Consider the following 24,143-nt stretch of genomic DNA (forward strand, 5'->3'; position numbering starts at 1 on the left):
CCCAATAATTTGGTGCTACAAAACAATGCAATGAGCTTCACCTGTTTCGGCGGTCAAAAAGAGTATCATTTTGCTTGCCAAGTCAAGGAGAATGCCTAGCGACTGCTCTGCTGCCAAAATATCCAAAGAGCTAATTAAATTGGCTCTGAGGAAAGCATGGAGGAAAACGGGTGCTTCATTTTCAGACATGCAATACGAGGTGTATTCCTGCGGAATACGAGTGGTCTATTACAGATTTATGCATGACAGTCGATATCAGGGTCTGTAGTAATTGCGGAGAAAAAATGGAATTAAGGGCAAAAATATGAAGAAATATGTATTCGCGGTTCAGCATCTCATTTTCTCAATCTCGACCCTAGTAGTATCACAGAGTGATCAGCGATGAGTTTAGTCCTTGTCCTGAGTGCAGGATGTCCGCCTCGGTGACTGCTGACGTCCGATTGTTAGACAGTGCAGAGTTCACCGACAGCCTTTGGCCTACATGACAACCAATATGTCTTGTAATGCCCTCTCTTATTTCTGTTTTTAGCCATAGGCGTTGGTCTCTGATCTTTACCAGTTCGCTCGGTAAGAAGCATGGTAACTGTAATGGCTTTATGGTCTCGTCTTCAATCATTTCTTAAAATAAGGAGATGATATGCATTTGGGAGCCTACAATATCGGCATTGCTTCCTCGGCACAGACCGTGTGCTTCACAGAACTTGTTCTTCCTGGGTTGACTTCTTGCTATAAGATATGAATAAACTGCTTGCAGAAGTCGCTTATGCTGTTTATTGGCATATCTTTAGCATTAGCTAGATCATTACAAGCATTTCCAAAGTCTTTCTTTGGTAGTAAAAGAGCTGCTGTCAATTATTTTTTTGGACTGTGAAGAAAGTGCCCTCTCTACTGACCACTACTGGTCTAGTTTTAAGCAGAATTTCAGACAATCAGCATTGCTTTCTACCCGCTGCTGAGGTGAAAGGAGTTACAGCAGCACACATTCGTTAGATTACTACCTACAGAATTAATGTGAAGATAAAGCATTCATCTTTCCCTTTATAATAGCGACTAGTAGCACAGCACAGTATTACGATAATGCAGGTATTTGACAGCCGCAAAAGCCGGTAGATATTCCAATATTCTACAAGAGTTGAAATGTCCCATGAGATAAAGCAGAAAGGTAGAATTGGCACAAACTCAGCACATTTTTCATAAAAGAACAAGAATCATTCAAATGCTGATAGACGCAAAGTCAGGAGGCAAGGCCAGAGAACGACAAAATCGTCGTTGTCACACCAAGCAGTTTGCCTGAACACTGCACTAATGAGTTGTATAAGTTGCTATATGGTAGCGTGAACCATTTGGCTGTTGATCCTGACGCTAACGATAAAGCAGATGGAAGACTAGGCGGGCAATCCATCTCTTACACAGCCGTTTTAGCCGTGTTTATGTTGTAGAGGGGCCTGAAGATAGCTACTCCGATTTTGCTCATCTAAGAGATTTTGACTGCAGGTAGGGGAGATGCACAAGGCTTTGATGGCTTAGTTATTTTTGATGAGGTAGGATCATGCAATGGGTTATTCTTTGCTTATTTTTAATGGTTTCAGTTTGAAGAATTCTGGAAATCAGACATCCTAATCAGTGACTCAGCTAAACTGCCCAAGAGGGTTTCTTCTCTTGAGGACCTCCATTCTTAGTGATCTTCTGAAGTACTTTAATCTTGCACATTTCGTCACCGTTGACCCTCTGGGGCTGCAGAGGAGTTTCTAAAAAGGTTCATAACACGCATTCTGAGTGGCGGAGACGCGGGCGTGACTGATGCTGATGCCTAACATCTCAAACTCTACCTTCTCGCTATCGTCAGGCCGTGCATTATACAACAAACTCAGGCTCTGTTGACTGAATATCACCCTGTTAAAAGTGACTTTCGTTTTTAGTTAATGCTTTTTTGCTAGCCCAACAAATGGTGTGTTGTCGAATAGCGTCGACTAAAGCTCCGGTGGATGTGGGATTTGCTAAGCGAAAGAGGCTTGTGAGGTTGCAAGAAGATTAGTGGAAGCGGAGGACGAGGAGGAGGTCAGCTCTCTATCTCCAGTCTTGCCTCAATTGCGCAGCTCAAGAAGTTGCATAATCGTGAGTTACTACTGGACACCCTTTAATCGCTTAATGCTTCCGAATTCGTCAGTGGCTTCGCTTATATTAACTTGAGCTTGTTTGGTAGCAGAGTATTTTTCGTGCTTTCTATCAAATGGTTTAATGTATTTATTTTTGGCTGATAAGTGATGCTGCTTCTTTATGGCACTCATTATTGCAATTTGTTGATAAGTGCTGCGCTTTAGTCAATCTGCGACTTGACCTCATCATTGGTCACTGCGCTTAAGGTGGTACTCAATATCTTTGCGGACCCAAATTTCCTTCTGTAATGTTTTAGCGGGGAGCAAAATCGCTGAAGAATAAGTCTTTTCCTTTTAGATTTAATCCTTCAAAGGGCTTAGAGGGTTAGCACATTGTTTGGTAGCGTAGTAGCCGAATGGCAGGAGGGAGTAGCAAAGTTATCCAACTTTTTTGGGAATCGAAAGAATAGTAAAAGATCTGTGAAAGTCAAATGTGTTTACCTCAGTTTGATCTAAAAAACAGTTATATATCAAGTAGTTGTCGGTGCTTGCTGTAAAGGCGGAAAAACTGGTGAATAGCTTGCGAGATTGATGAACTATTTAGCTGCCAAAGGTACGTACTTTTTCTGCTAACACAATTATTTATTCCACTTTCTGCGAATCTTGATTTGTCAAGGTACGCTTAGGTTCTGGCAGTTTTGCAGGCATGCTTAGCTTCCTCCCTGCCGGTATCAACAGTTGTTCTGGATCCCAAAATGTCAGGCAGTTGGCTTCATCCAAAATAATGCCTCTTCTCTCCATCTCAATGCAAATTCCATGGACATTATTGTCCGCTAGCAATTATTTTAACCACTTTGAACAATAAGGTTGTGCTCATTTGGAAGTGTACTCAATCGTTGTATCTGTTTGAAGGTCTGAGCAAGCATAGAAAGTGTGTTTCTCTCTTGCTTCACTACATACCTTATTAATGATACGAATTTTTAGATGGGTAAGGCTTTCAGCTATCCTGGTGTATTTTATAACTCGCCATGATTATCCTATTCCACACAGTTTAACTATTCACTCTTTTTCTTCATTTAATAACATACTACTTTGATTTCTGCTCCTCCAACACTTCAAGTGTGCTCCTCAATTTTTCTAATTATCACACTTTATTTTTCTCAAAATCCACTTTCTACAAAGTTGTAGTCATTTTTTTTTCCATACTCTCATTTTTATCAATCTTCTATTTGAGCTCCATTTTAAACGAAAGCGATGCTATTATTTTCAGCCGTAGCCAGTCACGTTGGAATTGAGGTGGTTGCTTGACGCATACTGTTTCCGCATTTGGCCTCCGTGTTGTTGCTTCTGTCCCTTTTACCATCAATTTTATTATTGGTGATGAGATATAAAACTGTTTTCTCAGTTTTCTTTTAACCTGGAATTCGCTGTCATTAGCATTAGTGTCTTTATTAAGCGCGTAATGAAGTTTTCTTTAATTGTCGACTTTTGTCCTATCTGTAGTTTACCTTAAAATGCATGATTCGGTCAAAAGAGCCTTTTAATCTTTTAAGGTGTTTAATTTGGGTAATGGCTAGTGCTTTAGTATTTCAAATGGTGATGGTTGAAAGTTCAAAGTTGTTCGTTCCAATTTTTTTCCAAAACGTTGCCACAGTCTGATCGCCGACGATCGAGTGAGGAGGAATTTCTGTCGTGTAGTTATCCTCCTCTGTTTTAGCATAGCAGTTTTATTCTTTCACTTTTTAAATTTACGCATATGTTACTATATTTTGAAAGTGAAACTATTTTTAAAGGCTACTAACCAAAGAGGTGAAGTCTCTATCTTAAGACTAAACTTGTCATAGAATCTTGATGGAGTAATGGGCTTTCACTTCCTATCCGTGAAGTCTACTATGTTGATTTTTTTTCTAGAAGAAAATTTGTGCCATCCAGGCTCCTATAGAGGTCCCTAATTTGTACTGTGGTGATTTAGTATTTTGTTTAACTGCGTGGGGACTTGAGTCCCTGTAGATTGTATTTCAGCTCTGCGGGATGGCTTTAGGGCCATGCTAATAGCCCAGCCACTCTCTCCACTAGTAAGTACTATGTACTTTCGTACTACACTGATTTATTAAGACTGCGAGATGCAACAAATAATCCTTTTTATCGGTGCTGGGTCATTTGCCTTTTTCTTCCCCTGGAATGTCTTTCATTTATCTCCATAAATTCAGTTTCGCTACATCACGAGTCCTTTTTGTAAATGTAAAGCAGCTGTTCTGTTTATCCTTCATTGTCCTTCGTAATGAATGAGACTTTCCATAACGCATGCTTGTTGCCTTGGCTTTGCAGGTTCAGATGTTGGCGGTGCATAAATTGAGCACAAATGCAGAGCCTGCCATGCAAAGTGGATTGTAGTTGGGATTTGTTAGTGTTGATTTACTGCTGCCATTGCAAGGTGTTTGAAGACAATGCGCTGAAGGGATCACAGGACACAAAAATGATGAATTTTTTTCTTCTGGCATGACCGTCTAAATTTCTCACTCTCTCCATTCCTGCTCATTAAATCTCCTTCCCTAAGCTGTGATGGTGCCTCGACAATTCAGTGTCATACTTTGAATTGTTTTTTGTTAATACATCATAGTTTTGTAAACACTTTTAATGTTTGTTGAAAAATGAATGAAAGGCGTAAGGTGAAGTGAACTCATGGAGTCAAATATCCATTTCGTTGTTGATCGATGTGGTGTTGTTTTTGATGTGGTTGTCACATGTCGTGCTTCGGATGAGGTATTGCCACCTGTGGTATCAGTAAGTGGAACATTTGAGTTTTAAAAACTAGGAGTTCAGAGGTACTCCCTAGCACATCCAAGTATACGAGCTTAAAGACGGCCACTACAATTAGCGTAATTAAGATATCTATTTGCAAGCAATTTGACAAGTTTTCAGACCAATTTTATAAGAGCCAAGACCAAGGCAGTTCACACGCTGAGGTGGAAGCTTTACTATGGAGGTGGGCGTATCAATTTGACGAAGGTCGAGTGACGCAAATCGCGGGTCACTTATGTGCATTTCACGTTATGTGGATGTCAACTGATGCAATACCACGACTACGAATATGGAATTCAGCTTATTCGTATGGCATCGCAATTGAATTTGTCCGCTCTGCAGAATTTCTTCAACACGAAATTCGACATTACTATAGTCTTGGCTCCATGTTAAAAGGTAAAATATTAATGCGTTAGACCTGCTGATAAACAGAAATCTATTTAAGTAGAGCTTCATTCAACTAACAAATAGGAGGATTCTTGACATTTAGGTATATTATTAGGTATGTTGTGTGTTTTTGTGAGCATTTATGCCTACACACACGTCAGCATATTTGCTGTCAGCATTGGAGCGCAAATAGACTGAAATGTATTTCAGTAGAGCTTCATTCAACCAACAGACGGCAAGCAGTCTTGAGAAGCAGACAGTAATTATTAGGTATGCGGTCCCACGGATTGAATGAATTTCACATAATAGACGTTGGATTGTGCCATACTATTCAGATGTCAACGGATAAAATGCCATGTCTAGTTGCATGGATTTAAGCGTGCCAGGAGGTTATGCAATATTTCGATAAAGATCTGTGTAACAAGGTCTATATCATCGATACTTATAGTTAACTTATTCATCACGCATGTTGTGTATTTTTTGCGGGAAATTATGCGTACGCACACCGCAGCACATTTGCTGTCAGCATGCGCTTATTAATATGCTTAAGTTCAGCCGATACCCACCACTGATCCGAGGTCAGAAAACAAGGCTAGGCGAGACGAGGCATGACGCGCACCCTCCCATTGCATTACATGTGCAACGCATCATAACGATGCAAGTACTTGCGGTGAGTGAAGAAGAAAGCGCCCCCCATCGACCGCAGCATTCACAATTTACATCAAGTGCGCAACGTGATCACACCTACACGCACACACATATATGCATGCACCAACCCATCTGGACACTGGGCCACGGTCTGTGGATTGCGACAACTGCAACCGCATCACCACCCGCCAACCTATTGGCACAACCAGCGTACACACCCATCAACGCCAGAGCACAGTGCAAAGGTTGGTTGCACTGTTGCCACTGCGGCAGCACAACCACAAACCCCACTTCACCGGATGCCACGGCGGCACCACCTTAGGGAGAAGCCATACCAGTTTGTACGGTGAGCCAGCTAGCCAGGTACCCAACCAGGAAACGCTCCACCCACGGCACGCCACGCCACGCCACGACAAGGGACGGCACTCCCCCTAGCCACTGCTATTGGGCACAGTGATAGTTTGCAAGCCGACGCTCGGACAGACGTGGCCACAGGCAAGCCTATGGCCACAATATGCGTTCAAGATGTCGATGTTCAAAGCAGTCTGCGATTCACATTAATTCACACAGTTGGCTGCACTCTTCATCGACGTACGAGACAAGTGATCCACCGCATACAGTTAGTGATTTACTCAGTTAGTTGACACAGTCGCCCATTCGTCCGTCCGTCCATTTGTCAGACTGCCAACCGCACAGCTTACAAGGAGCAGCAGTCCTGATGACTCACAGCGACTGTAGTCTTTGCGTAAGGCGCATGTGCTACTGTCGCCACCCATCCACCCACCCACCTATCCATTCAAACACCCACACTCCGAGCGGGCTTGCAGGCAGGCAGACAGGCAGCAGTAGTCACCATGCAAAATCGTGCAAGAGCTCAAACGCACACTCGTGTAGAATGCATGGAGTACCACTAACCCGCGCTACAGCCACAGAGCACTATTGCACGCACCACATGTCAACACCGCCACTGAGGCGGCGGCAGACACGATGTCTGTACCACTGCACGCTCCAGTAACGTCTACTGAGTAGTCAACAGCAACAGCAGCAGCAGCAACAGTAGCGGTAGCATAAAGCAACGCAACGCAGCGTATGCAGCAGCCACCCATGTAACACCACAACCTGACTACAAGACACATGACGAGGCGTAGACACGCATGCGACCACCAGCATCAGCAACAGCACTGGCACTGTCGCCACCGCGGTCCAGACGTCTTATGCCTTGCACACACGCGTATGCATGTGTACTCCTCTGCCGCCCCGGTATGGACTTGTCTCGCGCCCCCACAACAGCTGCATCCATCACACCACCATCAGGTAGCACAAACTGCAGCAGTACTGCGAGACGAGCGCACCCGATTTCTAATAGCACCATTGATGCCTACCCATAGGCTGGAATGAATCGTGGCACAAAGTGTGGTAGAATGTCATGATCATATCGGGCAATACCATACCATAGTTTATATTTGTGCTAATATTTAAAATGAAAAAAAAGACCGCGTTATTTACAATTCTATAGACTTCTCTTTGAAGCCTGACCATTATGTACGAAAACACTGAGTGGTGGTGCTACAATGGTCGACAAAAGAAGCGGTGAGCGATAGCATATTGCTTTTTATTTAGATCAGGGTAGGAGATGGAGTGAATACCAGAATGTATTGTCGTACATTCACGCACGGTAACGATATTGTGAAGTTACCCCATCGCCCAGCCAATGTGAGGCTCACTGGAGCCATAGAGGTGGGCCATATCGAAGATGGTCAGCACAGTGGACGCCGACGAAACTACGGGGCCTATTGCCATGTAGTGCAAATGGAAGTCTTCTTCGCGGCAGACGGAGACACAGAAGCACGCCGCACCGTAACTTTTACTAAGAAGTCGAAGATTCATGCAACTACGGTGGTGCCAACGGGCTGAATCAGGGTTGCAAGTCCCAATTGATTTGAGGTAAGTCGCGTTGTTGAATTATTGCGTCGCTATCAGATGACTACACGGAGTTGAGTGTTGGGATAAAATGTCTTCTCACCTTAGCGGAAAGTCAACTGGCTTGTGGGTGTGTTTCGAGACATTCAGCGTATCGCCATGGGAGCAGCACATTATTCCGCGGCTCCTGAACACATAATCTACTTTGTCTCAACCCCAATAGAAAATCTTGCAATCGTCTTAGTTGGAGGACGACTGCCTAATTCTAGTATTGTCTTCTTCCTTTTTATCTATCAGTTGTGTTACTACTTGGTAAAAATGATGGACTTTGCTAGGTATATTCGTCTGCTTGATTTACTTCACTGCGTTCATATACAGTTTACCCATGTAGTGGACGAAGTGGAGAGAGTCGAAAATACCTCACCTCTTTTCAGCTTTTAAAATTTATATGCAAGAAAATTCTGAATCTTCTTTGATCGACATGTCAAGTCACGATTTCGCAATTTTCAATGTTTGATGCTTTGCAACATAGAGGGAAACATGGAGTTATTTTATGTGCATGTGGTTCTCGCTTTCATGGATTACTGCAATGTATTCAACTGTGAAGCATGACGCGTCCTGTAGGCAACGGTTAGATTTCTAGATACGGCTGCCAATTTGGAATGTGCTTAAAGGAAGTGCTATGTCTAACTTTAGTGCCTTTTTGCTATTATTGTTTAGTATATACTGGCTTTTAGATCCTTCTAACAGAACTCCACCTAAGGTAAAGTGTTTGCGCTCAGTAAAACGACTCACACCTTTTGCTAGGATTGGGACGCCTTCACTGCCATCACCTTCGACTGGGGTGGAGAATGATTCCATTAACTTTGTAGTTCCGACCTCAACTGATGAGGCAGCTCTCACCTCCACCGGATCCTTGGACCTCTGCACAACGACCTTCCTTGCTGTAAATAGCATCTCTGTCGCCATTACTCTCATCACCATCATTATCACCACACTTCGTACTTTCAGGTTGGTGATAATAGCGAAGTGGGATCTCCCCACACCCCCGTAGGTTGCACGCATCTTCCTCTGTTTCCGCATTTTTACCGCATTTCGTCTTCCTTATTATTGTCGTCCCCTCATATCTCCTTTTCTTGTCGCCAGAGTCAGAACTATTCCAAGTGCGAAAAAGAAAGAGAAGATTAATCCAACTCGTTTGTTACTTTCCCCTACAACAACCACTGCTACTTCATCCCTGAGAATGTGATTTGATAGTGATTTTGTTTTTGCTCAAAATGTTGTTCTTGGTTTGCATCTGGGTGGGGTCGTGTAGAAGCCGACCTGGCCAGCATTGATGGCCTGAGTGTCAGGAGGGGACACCAAAACTGTAGCAGTCAAATGCTACGTACCATCGTCATAACGTAAACGCATGCCATAAAGGCTAATGCATACATGGCCAAGGGTGTATTTACAATTTCGTGGTCAATGGTGGTTAAGAATAGATTTCGGCGCATTAATCGGAAGCTCAATCATCCCACCTCCAGGATGCATGATGTCTCCCTCTTTGTACTCTTCTGGATGAAGGGCAAAAGGAGGCGGAGGAAGGAAGGCAGGACATAAGAAATATTAGAGGTGTGGACGAAGAACACTGCGTGGCCAGAGGCCGTGGATGTAACGCGGGAATTAGTGGATCTCACAATCGGTCACTTCCAGTGAACGTTGAGGGAATCAGTAGTACATTTTAGCCATTCACATGGAACATACTATTCCTGCATTGGAGTGTGTGTAACCCCGTGTACCTCACTACTTTGCATTCCACACCTACTAATCAACTTATATCTCATGCGTAAGGGCAAAGTAATTGCTTCTTTGTCTTTGAAAGTGAGGCGATTTTGAAGTGGACAGTGTGAAAGTAGTTTGTCGTTGGGTGAGACAGAAGAGTAATTAATTTGGGAGATAGGGGTGGTAGTCAAGTGAATTGGTAGAAAAGTCATGGATGCAGAGGACAAAAAGGGAAGTTGAGAGAGGAGTTATAGTGTGCTGTTGGGATGTAGAGGAAGTGCCAACGCTGCGCAGTTAGAGCGGCACAAATACTTCCGGAAAATTATGCCACTACTTCAGTGGGGTGTGTCTAGAAAAAGGACTACCACAACAATAAGTACTGACTGAATTAGATGGAAACGAAGATGCTGATGGCGTAGTCAAATTGATCATGAAGGCACGGCTAATACTACTTAAATGGAAAAGCAACACATCATAGTGCATGGATAAGCCAAGTGGTGGGAGTTCCACATTGATTCTCCAACGTCGTTTTCGTCTATTTCCCAGTGTTTATTTCTCCAACTATTTTTTTTATTTTTTTCTGCAAAAAGGCCATTTAAATATTATCACTTCAAACAATTGTAACCTCATCGAGGCCATTTAAACAGGCACTATTCCGAGGTGCATGAGAGTGGGCTAGCTAATATGGATGCAGCTGTAACAACTGACATGCACCACATTGTAATAATTATTCACCATTCTACACCTACATGGCATTGACTTGGAAGAAGAGACATATGACAGCGGGTTATTTTGTCACCTCTGAGGTCTGGGTGGTTACGGTGATTAGTAAACAAAGCAAATCCAGTTACCATTTTAACGCGACTTCTACGAAATACCTTCAATCAGAGATGCCTAAAAGATAACCATTTGTTTGACCGGGGGTTTGACTACTCATTTTGTTTGGGATGCTCAGCGTAACAAGTACCACCTCCCACAGCTTACTGGTCAAGTTTGCAGCGCAGAAGAATTAGGAGTTGCTTTTGGTTTTGTGCAACAACTACCGCAACGAAGGAGGGAAGCAATAACAGAGAAACCTTATCCTCCTATTTTCTATGCCCTTTTTATTGAGGTTGTTGACACCTCGTTTGGGCACCATTCAAGGGTAAGCATTCCTCAGGTGTAGGAAATACACTTGAAAATAACCTATTCCAACCAGCCACCCCATGTTGTTTTATCAGCTAGTGTCAGCAAGGCTGCACCCAATACTTTTCCAGCCGATAATAAACAGTCCTTATTCTAGTCGGCGCTTCGACATTAGGCTGGGGTTATGTCAGCCTCTAAGGTGGTCCAGAGGTGCGTAGAATCTGAAGTGATCTCCTACTTTAAAAGTCAACTAGATGTTGAACCACGCCACCTGTGTTGCCATCAGTGAAATATGTAGCAGTCATTTCCACTACCGTCGCCTCCATTTCACTGGCACGAATAGTCTGATTAGACGAGGGCACGGCTTATTTGTTGGCATTATAAACGGACCTAGGTGCACATCCGTCAACTTGGGGAGAAATAACTTGCGTTCCATAGCGAGTTCCACTTCACTGAGCGCCCCTAGCATCAAGGTTGCGTTCGAATGCATAAAAAACTGCAGAAGTGCTCAAAACGTCGTAATGTTTGCATCCAGTCGCGATTTCAGGGATTAGTGGTACAAAGAGACTGTTTGAGATTGATTTCTTTAGTCCAATTTTGTTTTCTGAGCTATTTTTTCCTATTTTACTTCTTTAATGAGATCACATAAGTTACGACAGCTTCCATCATCCTGACTTCACCCGAAACTGCTAGTCAGTTCCTACAACTACGTGTGTACCTTCTGGTGTTCCAGTAATTGCGCGTCCATGTATAAATAAGATTTGAATAAGTTAGTAGGTAATAAGGACTTGTGTCAATTAGGACAACTCTGGCTCTTTCAATTAGAAAGAGATAACAGGTATCACTGCGGAAGCAGCCTAAACTTTTTATATGTTAAACAGGGAGTCCACATGCCTTCCAGTAGGGAACTTGACTGTCGCCATTTTTCTGTGGTGTTACGACATATTTAATTATCACCAGAAGACGCCTTAAAATGCAGCCTTCTGCACCCTAAACAACAGTTATTTTGTCATCGTCGTAGTAAATTAAATCAGTGGTAGACTTTTCTGCATGCAAAAATATTAATTTAATCTTGATTCTTTTCTGCTTATACATCTCACTTTTGGTAATTGCACCTATTTGCCTACACATTCATCAACCCATTAGCCGGAAAAATTTTTCCTGTGTACTCCTCGACTAATATTTTCCTATAGACTACCATATTACTAAATAAAATATAATAAAAGAATAAAAGGAAAAAAGAATAAAAGCAATTTTTACGGTGCTAACTCTTATTACATACCACTGGCTTTAACATTTTCAGGGTGGCAGCGCACAGCATCTGCGAAGCCTCTGTGTGTCTCAGGCAATACAACACAAGTTGTCTCTCAAGATTTTCATGACTACTGCTGTCTACATGATGCCACGCATATTTACTCGCCGGTGGTTACTCTCAGCCAAATGAAGAGACAGAAGGGCCAATTGACATTCAAGCTCCCTTAATTCACCTAATGTTCCACAATCAAGCAATCGTTCCAAGGGATATGTACCGGTAATCCCAACGAGGTCTACATCAGGCATTTACAAGCACACTCTTAAATAAAAGACCTGTGCCCTGCTTGGTGACTACGTCAAATCTACGGACAGTTTATACAGAGGTTAATGCAAGTGTTCTGCAAACTGAACTCATAGAACTTGTTGAATACCCAATCTTTTCTGCAGGCGGCAAATCTTAACGGCATTGTCTGCGATCTGCCAAACATATCTCAGTGGAGGAAATTTTAGTTTTAACCAGCAAGATTACACATCTTCCAGGGTACTAATAAATATTTGTGAAACCCATGACTGCATCACAATGTCCGACCTCCTTTATGAGGTTGCAGCGGCCTCGGCGGTGTCATTTGCAAAAGCCCTGGGTACAACCACCCGAATTGGTGAGCCAACACTACCTTGATTAGCTTCAATCAGGGACCGAGTGCATCCAATACACCGATCAACCAATAACAGACAGTCCTCATTCTTCTACTGTTTCTGTCATTTTGATTGAGCAGAAGATGGATGTGCAGGTGCTCCAGCATTTGGACAAACACCTTCCACTCAGCATGGTGCAAAATTGTCTGTGAAGCGCTTTCACCACCCACACAACTCCATGAGGCAAATCCACGTATGGTGATCGTTTCACCTCGTCGAGATTACCCTAACGATGATAAGCATTGTGGACGTGTTCGGCAATTGAGACTATGAATCGCAGCATGCTTACATGCCCCGTCCCACTTCAATTGGTCATGGGGATGCAACTTATCTCTCTTTAGATGCCATCAGGTCTTTTGTTTCAAACAGTCGGATTCACATCACTCGAACCGATCTTCCATGTGAGGTATGCATAGTGGGCTATAAGAAGATAAAGAAAGCAAAAATATAGAAATTTATTATCATTTTAAAAGGATTAGTAGTTTAAAATTGTCTAGTCCCACTGATAATAGATAGGATTCACTCTTGATGGTGAAATAATTTTGACTGCATCTTTTTGATGGAGAACTTAGTGGTCTCTCCACCTTACTGGCAAATGCACAGGCGTGCCCTCACCGAGTGCATCAACGTGACTTATTACATCTGCCATGCACTTGAAATGAGTGGGCACTGAAGTCACTCCATCAGTCAAACCGACAAGTAGCAGCTCTACCTAGCAGCCCACACTACCGATGACAAAGTGGCCGCTGCTTAAGGTACAAGGCAGGCGTTAGTAACTATTCTATAAAATTTTGTCTTTAGCAGTATACGGAGAGGCATTAGTGGAAACAATCATACCTACTTGTGCATCTCATCATGGAGTGCACCTTCCGTGGCTTGTAAATTTGTTGTGCTTTGAATAGCCCAATGCTCATATAAGGACAAGGATTAGAGGGTAGATGAAAATAAGCAACGTGACCCACTGCACTGCATTTGTCCATGGTGAAGCTACCGACTTTTACCAACGTTGCATTCGTTGATGCTCACCGGCGTAACTGATGGCTTGGCTTCAGTGTACAATTATTTCAACTGCTTCGCAGGTATACAAGGTCAATCCCGTTTACGTAGTGAGGACATAATTGTGCAAACGTCAGTGTTGGACGTTTGCTGTCAGCATCGTTAAGACATTTATTGGCTGGCAATGTCAATATTATTCTCCATTATGGTTAGATCTATTTCATTCTCTACTCTTTTCTCTAACTTACACCTCTGTCACTTGTGCTTTTCTGTTTGGTATTTTGAGGAACTAAGCGTAGTGCACGTAGATGATCGGTTTGATTGAGGCGAATCCAGATGATTAAATGGCGAGTTGAGATGAAATTCATCCGCATCACCGAGTGAAGTAGGCCAATGTGCAGGTAAATACGCTGCGTTGTGTATGCTCGCTTGTTAAAAAGCTCCGCGACTCGAAGAGGAAAAGTGGTAACCACACGCCAATTTGCTTTACGGCGATTTCGGGCAGTAGACGCGCTGCGTAAGCAATTTTCCAACCTGCTGCTCCGCAAATCGGTCTTCTTTGCTGTTGTACCCAGACATACTAAGCATGACTACAATACATCGTAGTAGGTCTTGATTTAGCAGGTAAGACAAAACATGGTTTAAACGTTCAAATCGGACATTCGTCTTCGTTAGTAAATGATTGATAACTTGGAGGGATTGAGGTGAGAGAATCGGTTTATCCGCGGGGCATTCCCCATTCCATCAACGTTAACGGATGTGACGGATAAGTAGGAAGGAGCGAGAAACTGGCAGGTAGTGTGGAAGATACAGACATGGGCGGAGGAAGAGGCATGCTGTCATGGGCAAAGGCGGTATTTCGGATGGGGATGCCACTCGCATGCTGGCTCACTATTAAAGTGAATTTGAAGGAATATCTCATCTGAACGAATTTGGTGACAATAGTATTACCATCTAGTCTGCAAAACTGAGATAAGGATGCACGTACCTAGACATTATGAACACGTGAGCAGTTCAAGCATATTTAAATACACGTTAGATGCGATAGGCGGTTAGTGAACTCGAATCCCGGTACGGATTGGATGTCAATTGCTTCCTTGTAGGAGGACGTGCAATCAGCAGACGAATGACTCTCCCTACTGAGCACCATTAATAAGACCTATTAGGAAGGAATGTCCCTATGCTACCAATATGCTTGAATCAAGGGAATGTAGGCCCAGGCACCGTAGATGAACGCAATATCCATTACACTTGTGTTCACCACTGAGACCACGGGAGTGTTTCTACCCCTTCTTGTGCACTGCCTTTCTCCATTACAGCATGTGCTGTCACACTTTCACCTGCTTTCCAACATTAGGCCTACATGCCCATGGAACGAGTAGACTGACTGGGTGAGGCATTCCTTATTTTGTAATATCATAAACGGGTTCAGGTATGCGTGTCCGTCCCTCAAATTGAGGTCAGAAAACGTTCATTCCGTCAAAAGAATCAAATTTACTGACTGTGTCTCGCCCCTGACGTGTATTAAAACCTTCAGGATCTGTATAGGTGGTAAACAAGTGTACACGCGTCTAGCGAGGTCTCATTTTTAAACGGACTCAGTTCTTTGATTGTCTGGAAAGATGTACTCTCATCAACTTTCTTTGAATGAGCAATTATTTCTACTACACCTCCACAGTGTGTCCATAGACTAGTGGTGACCTCGTTCAAAATACCATCTTTGCCCATTACAACATGTCATTTTCCACACCTACGACTGTATATGCTTTGCTACTTTTCATTTCTTAACTCACCCGGGAAGTTTTTTACGAAAATTCAACCCCTCAACTTTAACTCTCTCAAAGTATCTCTCATCCATTTACAAGTGTATAAATGATGAACGTGTTGTATACTTCGGTCTGCTTCTCTTCAGCTACTGCAAAGATGCGTTCGTTGGGGAGTTGTCAAAGCCGCGGCAGTTTAGCAAAGTAGCTGTACAAATCAGTGTCCAAAATGGCCTTTTTCAATGTGTTTCACTGTTTGACCGTAATAATTGTGGCTCTGGTGGCGGAGTTGACCTGTCTCCATGTAACGGGAAAAATGACTACTTTGAAATATCTCCCACACCTCAGTGGATAGCGATTGCAGACGCCTCTGTGTTAAAATTATAAGAAAGCAATATTTTAAATTAGTACACAGGCAAAAAGGTGCAATAAATTCTGTGACATCATTAAGGACACCAAATACATTGTTTAAAGATTGTTAGGCATTTTATTTCAATTAAATGGTTTTTTGAGAAAGAAAACCAAGTTTCAGAAGAGTCCAAGCAGAACAAATCGTAGAAATGTTTACATCGCACTTGTAAGATCAAATAAAGGCGAAGTGTTGCAGGACAAGTCGAAATTTGTAGCTGTGACCTGGAGGTAGGCTCCCCTTAGCACACTTTTGGGTAAATATAAACAATTTCAGCAAAAACAATAAGGGGGACTTCTTCAGTGGATGGATGGATAAAAGCCAATCTATTTGGCGAGGGCTGTGCCATTAAAATGTGTCAACTGCAATCGAGAACCCCGTTAGCTACAATTTGTCCTTTCGCGTTGCTGTTTCTTTCCAAATGCGAATATTGTAGATCTAGAGCTTCTCACCCGCAATGCTAGCATGCTTTTCGACGCAAACCGTATATTTGATGTCCCCAGAGATCTTGTGATTGTATTGCCTCACGAAGATATATTAATAGGATTCTATATCATGGCTCTAAAAATGGGTCACTTATACTACGTCTATCACGTTAAGATCCCATTATCACTCAAAAACATTAATTTGCCCTATTAACAGGGCTGGCTGGCCGCTCAAGAGCCGAAAGAAGCTAGAGCACTACATGTGTCTATTTGATCACTGCCTACAGAATTCGTAAAAGGCAAACCGTCTACCATCCCTTTTATATTAACGAAAGGAAGTACAGCGCAGCATTACCATGACGCGGCTAGTTGGCAGCCATAAATGCCTCACTCCATCATCATGGAAGATTGGAATTAAGAGTGGACACTGAAGGATTAAATTCGTATCCTTCAAATCAGGTTTCACCATAAATAGACACTAATAGCTTGTGTAGTTATCAAAAGCCGGCGCCTCCTTTATTTTGTGTCACCGCCAAGTCACTCCTACACAGTTTACAGTTGACTGCAGGAGGTCTTTTGTTCTCCGTTGTGGAGACGAGACTGTGGCCACACATTTGACATCTAATATCTCCAACTCTTGGACGATTCAACTGACTTCTCCACAACTACCGGCAGAGCTAGGATTAAAGATGCCAAAATGAACAGTGGAACAGGCAGACCTCTATTAGTTCATTTCTACTGACGTCTGCGCACATACAAACATTTCACGTATTTGTTGAATGCTGAGAGGCGTGTATGGGTGGAAGGGAGGCTGTATCAAAAGTAGGAGATGTTTACACTCCTTCGAGTGTCCACTCATCTCACTATTGGCGTCTTTTCTTCTTGCGAATGCTAGTGTCCTGGTTTGGCTTTAATAGACAGCTTATCACCTTAAGGTTCAGCTTAAATGCCACTATACCAGCTTAGCAGTAAGAAGACCTACCATTTTTCTGACTGTTTTGCTACACCGGTAGAAGGTCATTGTGTGTAAGGGTGATATTATGGGGGCGTACAACAGAGGGGCCACCAATATTTGACAGCTACGCTGGCCAGTAATATCGGATTATAATGAAATCCACCTTGGAGTAAACGAACCACTACCATTACCAATCTACAATGATGATGGCAGACACCATTTGCGATTCCGAAATAACCGCGCCATGGCGGTGTATGGATGCGACATTTAGTGTGAGAGTAACTACGCAGATTTTGCATTTTATGACAGGGAGGAGTTAATGCATATGGTTTCCTAACCGTACTGTGGATAGTAATAAATCAGCATGTGCGAGTTAATTTGTTAAGTCGTCAGAGCGGCTAGTCAAGTTATAGGGTCAAATCATCGTGCTTTGTGGTTGTTCATTAGACCCATGGGCGACAGCCTTAAATAACTTGCTACCGGTGGCCCAATACGCAGGGCTAAGAGAAAAAAATTCCATTTTTACCTTTTCTTAAAGTGATAAAATCACATGGTCTCATGGAATCTAAAGTCTACGGTTCGGATGCAAAGCTACGCCGGAGATACGAGGGAAGAAATCCATGGCTGCAATGTTTGATTTCGAAGAAAAACTGGTGTCTTTTAAAGACAATCGCAAATGATTTAGGTCTAGTAAGAAGCCGTTTATGTATTTTATAGGCAGAATATTTTATGAACCCATCTAAATTCTTCAGTCTCTCCTTTTTCTTATCCATATGCATTTATCCGGTATCCATTTATTCATGCATCTATTCGTCCATCCGGCTTCCTTCCAATCGTCCACCTAGCCTTCAAAGTGTTCTAGCTGAAATTGTTTATTTTCACCTGAAGGTGTGCCAATAGGACCTTATATCAATGCCACCGCTGTGAATTTTTGAATAATTATAAATGATTTCAATTTTCTCTTGTCAGTGAAAGTGAAATCATGACAAATTTTCCTAGCTTTACTACTTTCCCACTTCATTGTTCCCCTAATTCAAATTGCAGGTCTAGAAAACTCATTTCCTATTGTTGTCTGCAAAACAAATAGTCTTGGGGGGAAAACCATCGCTGCATGATTACACTCCTCGTTCATTAACCTCTATGTTTTTTTTATTAGTAACGCGCTTAAAGTTCATTCACTTTAGTCATGGTGCTTAAATACCCCTTTCAAATATATATTCACTGTAATATAAACAGATAGACGTCGCAAATCCACAACAAATATGGGGTGGAAGGTATTTTGCACATAACTCTACTTTGAAATCCAAAGTAGCGGGTATATTGCACAACCTGAGCCAGGATGATTACCTTCGTCCCCTTGAAAATAGTGGAAAAGGCAACGCTAACCATAGACTTATCTCACTAGTTCGCTAAACTGCCTCGCTTTCGACAAATTCTTTGAAAAACGCATCTCTGCAGTGAGTGAAGAGAAGCCATTAGACGAAACCTCGGCCAAAAGCGACGTGAGAGACCGAGGCGTCCCAACATGAGCTACTCATGTCCATGTTGATGGCTGCTTGTGATGTATCTGCTGGCACTAAATCCTGGCCTGTGCTGAAGAAGATTTCTAATTTGATAGGGAATTGCTGCAGAAAATCTTTCGACTCTTTTTAGTTAGCAGGACTGGTTGCAAATCAGGTCTTAAGCGGCCGAATTTGAATAGCAAAAGCTCAACATGGAGCCAGATCTGGGTTTTATTTTGGGATGAAACTTGTCTCTCTCCCGGAATAGGCAGTGATGAAACGAGAGCTGAGTCACAGTTTCTGTAAATGCATAACGATTTCACCGACGCAATCTAGGCTTAGGCCACTGAGACAACGAGGATAACGATTATGGAGGTTTAGTGTGGCAGGGACTTCATGATTGAAACCCGGACATCGGCGAGGCCACTTGCAAATCGTAGATTTCGCTGCCGAAATTACAGACGCAGTCGTAGGAACTGGGGTGTGATAAGGAAGAACAGTTTACATGTAGAGAATGCCAAAAAATGTGAACCCAGCAAAGGAGAGAGGGCGAACGATATTTTAATAAGATAGGAACCAGTCTTTTGGTAAAAAAACTCCCTGAAACAGAAGCATAACTCAAGGAAAATTGAAAGGTGAAGAAAAAACGCAGGACAAGAGCTTAGCCACGGTAAAGAGGGCGAAAACGATAGGCAAAAGCAAAAATCGGGAAGGATCCAAAGATGTACAAATACAGAAAGAAAATGAAAAGAGAGCAAAAAACTAGGAATAATTGGGGCTATATATCGCAGCAAATAAAAATTCGCCATTAGAGACATCGTATACTAGAAAGAGCATATATATAAGTTGAAAAATGAGGCAAAAAATGGTTGAATAATTGAATACGACCAAGCAAATAAAGACACATCGACAATGTGGTGCCCAATTGTGGAAGTATTTCCATGACCAGTTGTCCTTTTTCTCCTCCGCCTTTACATTCCTTTATTAAGCTTATCTCTTTTTCTTTATTATATTTCGCTTTTGCCTCTATAATTCCTTAACTATGTGAAAAAATTCTTCTCAATTCTTCTGTCAACCTTTTTTTTCAATTTTTCTTTTTTGTTTCTCTCTGTATACTCTTTATCTTTTTTCCTTCAATTTTCTTTTCTCCTCTTGTCTTTTTTTATTTTTCTGGTGCATTTTTTTGCTGTATTTTTTGCACTGCGCTTTTTTCCCTTTTCCTTCACCATTACCCATTAATGCTCCTAATATTTTATTTTCTTAATCTGCTTTTTTTTTCTTTTCCAGGCGACACCATTTTTCGCAAACTCTTTTTGTGTCTGACACATTTCTTTGGATTTTTGCATTGACTAAATACGTAGATCACCCTTGCAGGGTCTTTTTCTTTTTAAATGTTCGACAGATGCCATACATTGTCACCTTGAAAACGTACTCAACACACCGAAGCGTGAGACACCATTGAGTTTGTTGGACAATTAGAGTTGGAGTCGTGACAAATGCTTTTCTTCCTTCCCCTTACTGAGAGGATTTTTGGGGACCCTTTACAGTCCGTTGGCATTGACAGCACCTTTTACTAATATGGGCAATATGGTAGACTATACGAGACCGGTAGTCGAGAATTTCACCAAGAAACATTTTGACGTTTATGGGTTGATGAACGATGTACTCAAATAGGAGCGGTTACCGAAAGCGAAATATATAACGGATATAGATATTACTCGCATGAATTTCTCCCACTAGTTTTACCCATTATGACGATGTCAAACGCACTGTTTTTTAAGACAGAAAAAGATTGCGCTTAAATGCGTCTTCTGGTAATAATTAAAAATGCAGAAGCACCACAGAGCGATGGTGGTAGTCAAGTTTTCTAGTGGAATGAACGCTGGTTCCCTGTTTTTCAAAACTGATGCTTAAGCTATTTCTGCAATGATACTAATTACCTGTTCGCAATTGAAGGAATCAGAACCGCCCTAATTGACGTAAGCGTGGAGATGCTGCAGTAGTTAATCACGTGCCCTTATTCCATGCAAACTTTTCATATTGCAAGTACGCCTAGTCAAACAATTACTGGAAGTGTGCAAGGCACAGACGTAGTTCTAGGAACTGACTAGCAGCTTCGGGTAAAGACAGTGCGATAGAAGCGGTCGCAATTCGTGTGATCTCATTGAAGTAGTAAAGTAGAAACAATTGCTCAGCCAACCAAAACCTGATGCTATCTCCGCTCACCGTGAAGTCGCACTCACCACAATCAATCGACGGTAAATATGTGGAAGTCCCCAACTTTTGGTAATGATTAAATTTACGGCGATTCTATGGAGGGGCGGTTGTAGTCAAGTCTGCCTTTGGTAAACACTCAGTAAACTTACTTATTACATTTCTACCATGATAACTGTTCCCTGTTCAAAGTTGAATGGGCAAAAAATCTCTCAAACTAAAACAAGCGAGAAACTTTCTCTGACGATTGCATTTATTTATTCCACACAAACTTTTATCTGATTGTATGCAGACCTAGACCAATAATTCTGCACAGGTTTCTCACTCTCTTGATTTAAATAAAGAGGAAATATCACAGGGTTAATGTCCATTCATGTAGTTGAATGAAAGAAGTTGGAGAAGGGGGAGGAGAAGTATTTCAAGGTGCTGTACCACCGCCTACGGTAGTAGAGGAGGTAGTGGCAATAGCTTCCTCAGCACAAATTGTCGACTTTACTGAGGAGGTAGAAAAATCGGCTGCATGAGCTGCATTCGGATTTGGTGCCGCTGGGACAGTAAGACCGCCTTCTAAAGAAACACCAGTATTAGAAGGCGGAGCGTGAAGCAGGGCCATCAACCTGTCGCGATAACTGGCATCGGCGCCTTCTGCATCGCTGGGTAAACGCATGGACTCAGCCTTCACTGTTTCCCCCTTCGCAAGGCTATTCCAACAGTCCCGATTTGCCAAACAGCCCTCTAGTAGCGGTCGAAGTCGAGCGCACACTCGAGAAATCAGCTGCAACAATTAACAACACTTTCCTATCATTCCTGACTTACAATAAATTTAGAGACGGGAGAGATGATCGAACCAAAGCGGCCCTCTTAAATTCACGCCGTGGCGGTGACAGTGGTTTTCGTAGCTCTACTTGCATTGGCCATCGCACATGTTTCAGGCCAACTCACCTTAGTCCAATCCACTTCAGTGACTGCCTGCGGGCGTCGGTGTGAATGAATGGATGCAACCGTGTGATGGTTTGCGACGGTGCAAAGTTTTTGTCCACCAGAACGTACTACTCCAAAACAACACGGAAGAATCTACATCCGCTCGCACAAGCCAAGCCATCCCAGTTAAGGGCCTCGCTTTCTTACGCTTAACCATTAAAAGGCTGACTTGCGGCCAAAATTCTAACGTGTCCATTAACTAGCTTTTTCAGTGACAATCCTGGTGGTGGCAATTTCGCTCGCACTCCGCCAATTATATTCTTACTGATTTGTCTGCGATTTTTAGCCAAGGTCTGATCTACACCGCCGGCTGTGGGAGTTTTTTTAACTCTTGACCTTGACAGTTGAGGAGCCCTTATGAGCGCGTATGCCGAAGTATCAATTATGAAGGCCATTCGAACGTCCCTCGAAAAACTGCCTTTTCCTCGCTTACCTCGTAGACAGGAGCACAGATCGTGTCGATAAATTCGATTTGCATTTGCGGGAACCGGTGAATCAGTTCTCGATCCATCACGGCCTATTCACAGGAATGAAGACAATTTATACTCCAAACGAAAACCTACATCTGGTTTGATGTTGAGTTTCTGGCGTTCAAAGTCGCCCTGTTCAAAGAACTCATTGGCAACCAGTTCCGCAGACTAAAAACAGTAAAAGACTCCTCCGTTATCATAAGCACTTAAATGAAAAAAAAAATAAAGATAAGTTGTCGAGCAAACTTGACAACCTTCTTCTGTACAGGCCAGGGTTTGGTGCTAGCAGAGACATCACTCGCAGTCATCAGCATGCACATGAGTAGCTCGCGGTTGGATGCCTCGGTCTGCCACACTGTTTTTATCGCAATATCATCCATAGACTTCTCTTCACCCACTGCGGAGATGCGTTCGTCGAGGATTTGTCGAAACTGCGGTAGTTTGACGAAGTAGCGAGACAAATCGGTAGCCAAAATCGCCTTTTCCATAATTTTCACGGCTTGGCGGTAATCATCGTGGTTCAGGTTGCATAGTATATCCGTTCCCTTGAAACCAGAAACAATGAGTACCTTAGGTTACAAAGTAAAATCATGCACAGGATATCTCCCACGCCTTATTGGGTGGAGGTTTGAGACGCCTATCTGTTCAAATGGCATGGAAGGAATATCTAAAACGAGTGCACAGGCACGCAGATATAAATGGATGAGTTTTAGAGAGTGGGTAGGAAAGAATTCCCACGATATAATTAATCAAGCTAAATGCAGAGAATACAGATTTTACGGTTTCCACTCGTAGGCTATTCGTTTTGGTACAAAACCCAATGAGTGAATTTCCTCCACCCACAACCCAAATTTGGAAAGCAATGCAGCAAAAAAGAAAGAAAATTAGGAAGAAAAGTCATAAATCCCTTTCGCGGCCAAATGAAACATAAAATATTCCAAAACAATTTAAAAAGTGCAGCAATTTCATCGTGTACACAAGGTACGACGAATGGGCAAATGAATGGATAGGGAATAGATAATTTGAATGTGGATGGATGAATGGGTGAATGTATGGATGAACAGATGGGTAAATGGACGGATTAGTTGGTTGGTTCGATATTGGAAGGATGAGTGTATGGACTGGTGAATGGACGAATGGTCGGATGGATGGAGGGATACGTAACGGGTGGCCATGGGATGGATAAATGAATTTATAAGGAATGAATGGATATGAGGATGGATAAATTAGTGAATAGGTGAATGGACAGAAAGATGGATACGAGGCTGACCGACAGGGAATGGATACGGGACGGATAAAGAGATAAAATCTGAGTGGATGGATGGACAGATGAATATATATGGGTGGATAAACGAATTCGAAACAAAACACAGCCCACTGTGACTTCAAATTCTGCGCAGTTATACGAATGCAAAAGTATTATCAATGTACCATCATTACGCAGGAATTTACCTCATTCCATCACAGAGATAGATCGGCTTTGGCAGTGGATGCTGAAAGTACGCCTTTATGTAGGATAAAGTGGGTTTAACTACATTGCATTACTGGTGAGCAGTGTAGCTGTCTAAGGTCGGTGGCTCCACCAAACCACTCATTCACAGCAGACGCCTTTCTTCTATGCCGACTAACCGCGAAAGAATGCTTCTCCTTCACCTACAACAGCTTAGTTTGACCTCCGCACAGCCAGTTCAGTGGCGTTTATGCCAAACTGCAAAGCGATATGCAGTTGTTGAGCG

The 24,143-nt window shown here is 42.6% G+C and overlaps 2 protein-coding genes across 2 annotated transcripts in view; one reads left to right on the top strand and one right to left on the bottom strand. All coding sequences in view use genetic code 11, as the record gives it.

The window, feature by feature from the left end:
* Positions 1 to 6,051: 6,051 nt before the first annotated feature.
* On the top strand, positions 6,052 to 6,652 carry EGR_04333 (hypothetical protein; the record flags this gene model as incomplete). Its single annotated transcript, XM_024493582.1, has 3 exons — positions 6,052 to 6,178; positions 6,309 to 6,535; positions 6,614 to 6,652. 3 exons carry the CDS (start codon positions 6,052 to 6,054, stop codon positions 6,650 to 6,652), a joined length of 393 nt encoding a protein of 130 aa, XP_024351903.1.
* A 14,722-nt stretch (positions 6,653 to 21,374) lies between these two features.
* EGR_04334 (3',5'-cyclic-AMP phosphodiesterase) overlaps positions 21,375 to 24,143 on the bottom strand; it is a gene marked incomplete at both ends in the record, with an annotated part of 5,530 nt that continues 2,761 nt past the window's right edge. The window contains 2 exons of the mRNA XM_024493583.1: positions 21,375 to 21,731; positions 22,662 to 22,952. Of these exons, the coding sequence (XP_024351904.1) occupies positions 21,375 to 21,731; positions 22,662 to 22,952 (648 nt within the window). The remainder of the gene's footprint in view (positions 21,732 to 22,661; positions 22,953 to 24,143) is intronic.

Source organism: Echinococcus granulosus (assembly GCF_000524195.1).
Source record: "Echinococcus granulosus chromosome Unknown EG_S00027, whole genome shotgun sequence".
Classification (NCBI taxonomy): domain Eukaryota; kingdom Metazoa; phylum Platyhelminthes; class Cestoda; order Cyclophyllidea; family Taeniidae; genus Echinococcus; species Echinococcus granulosus.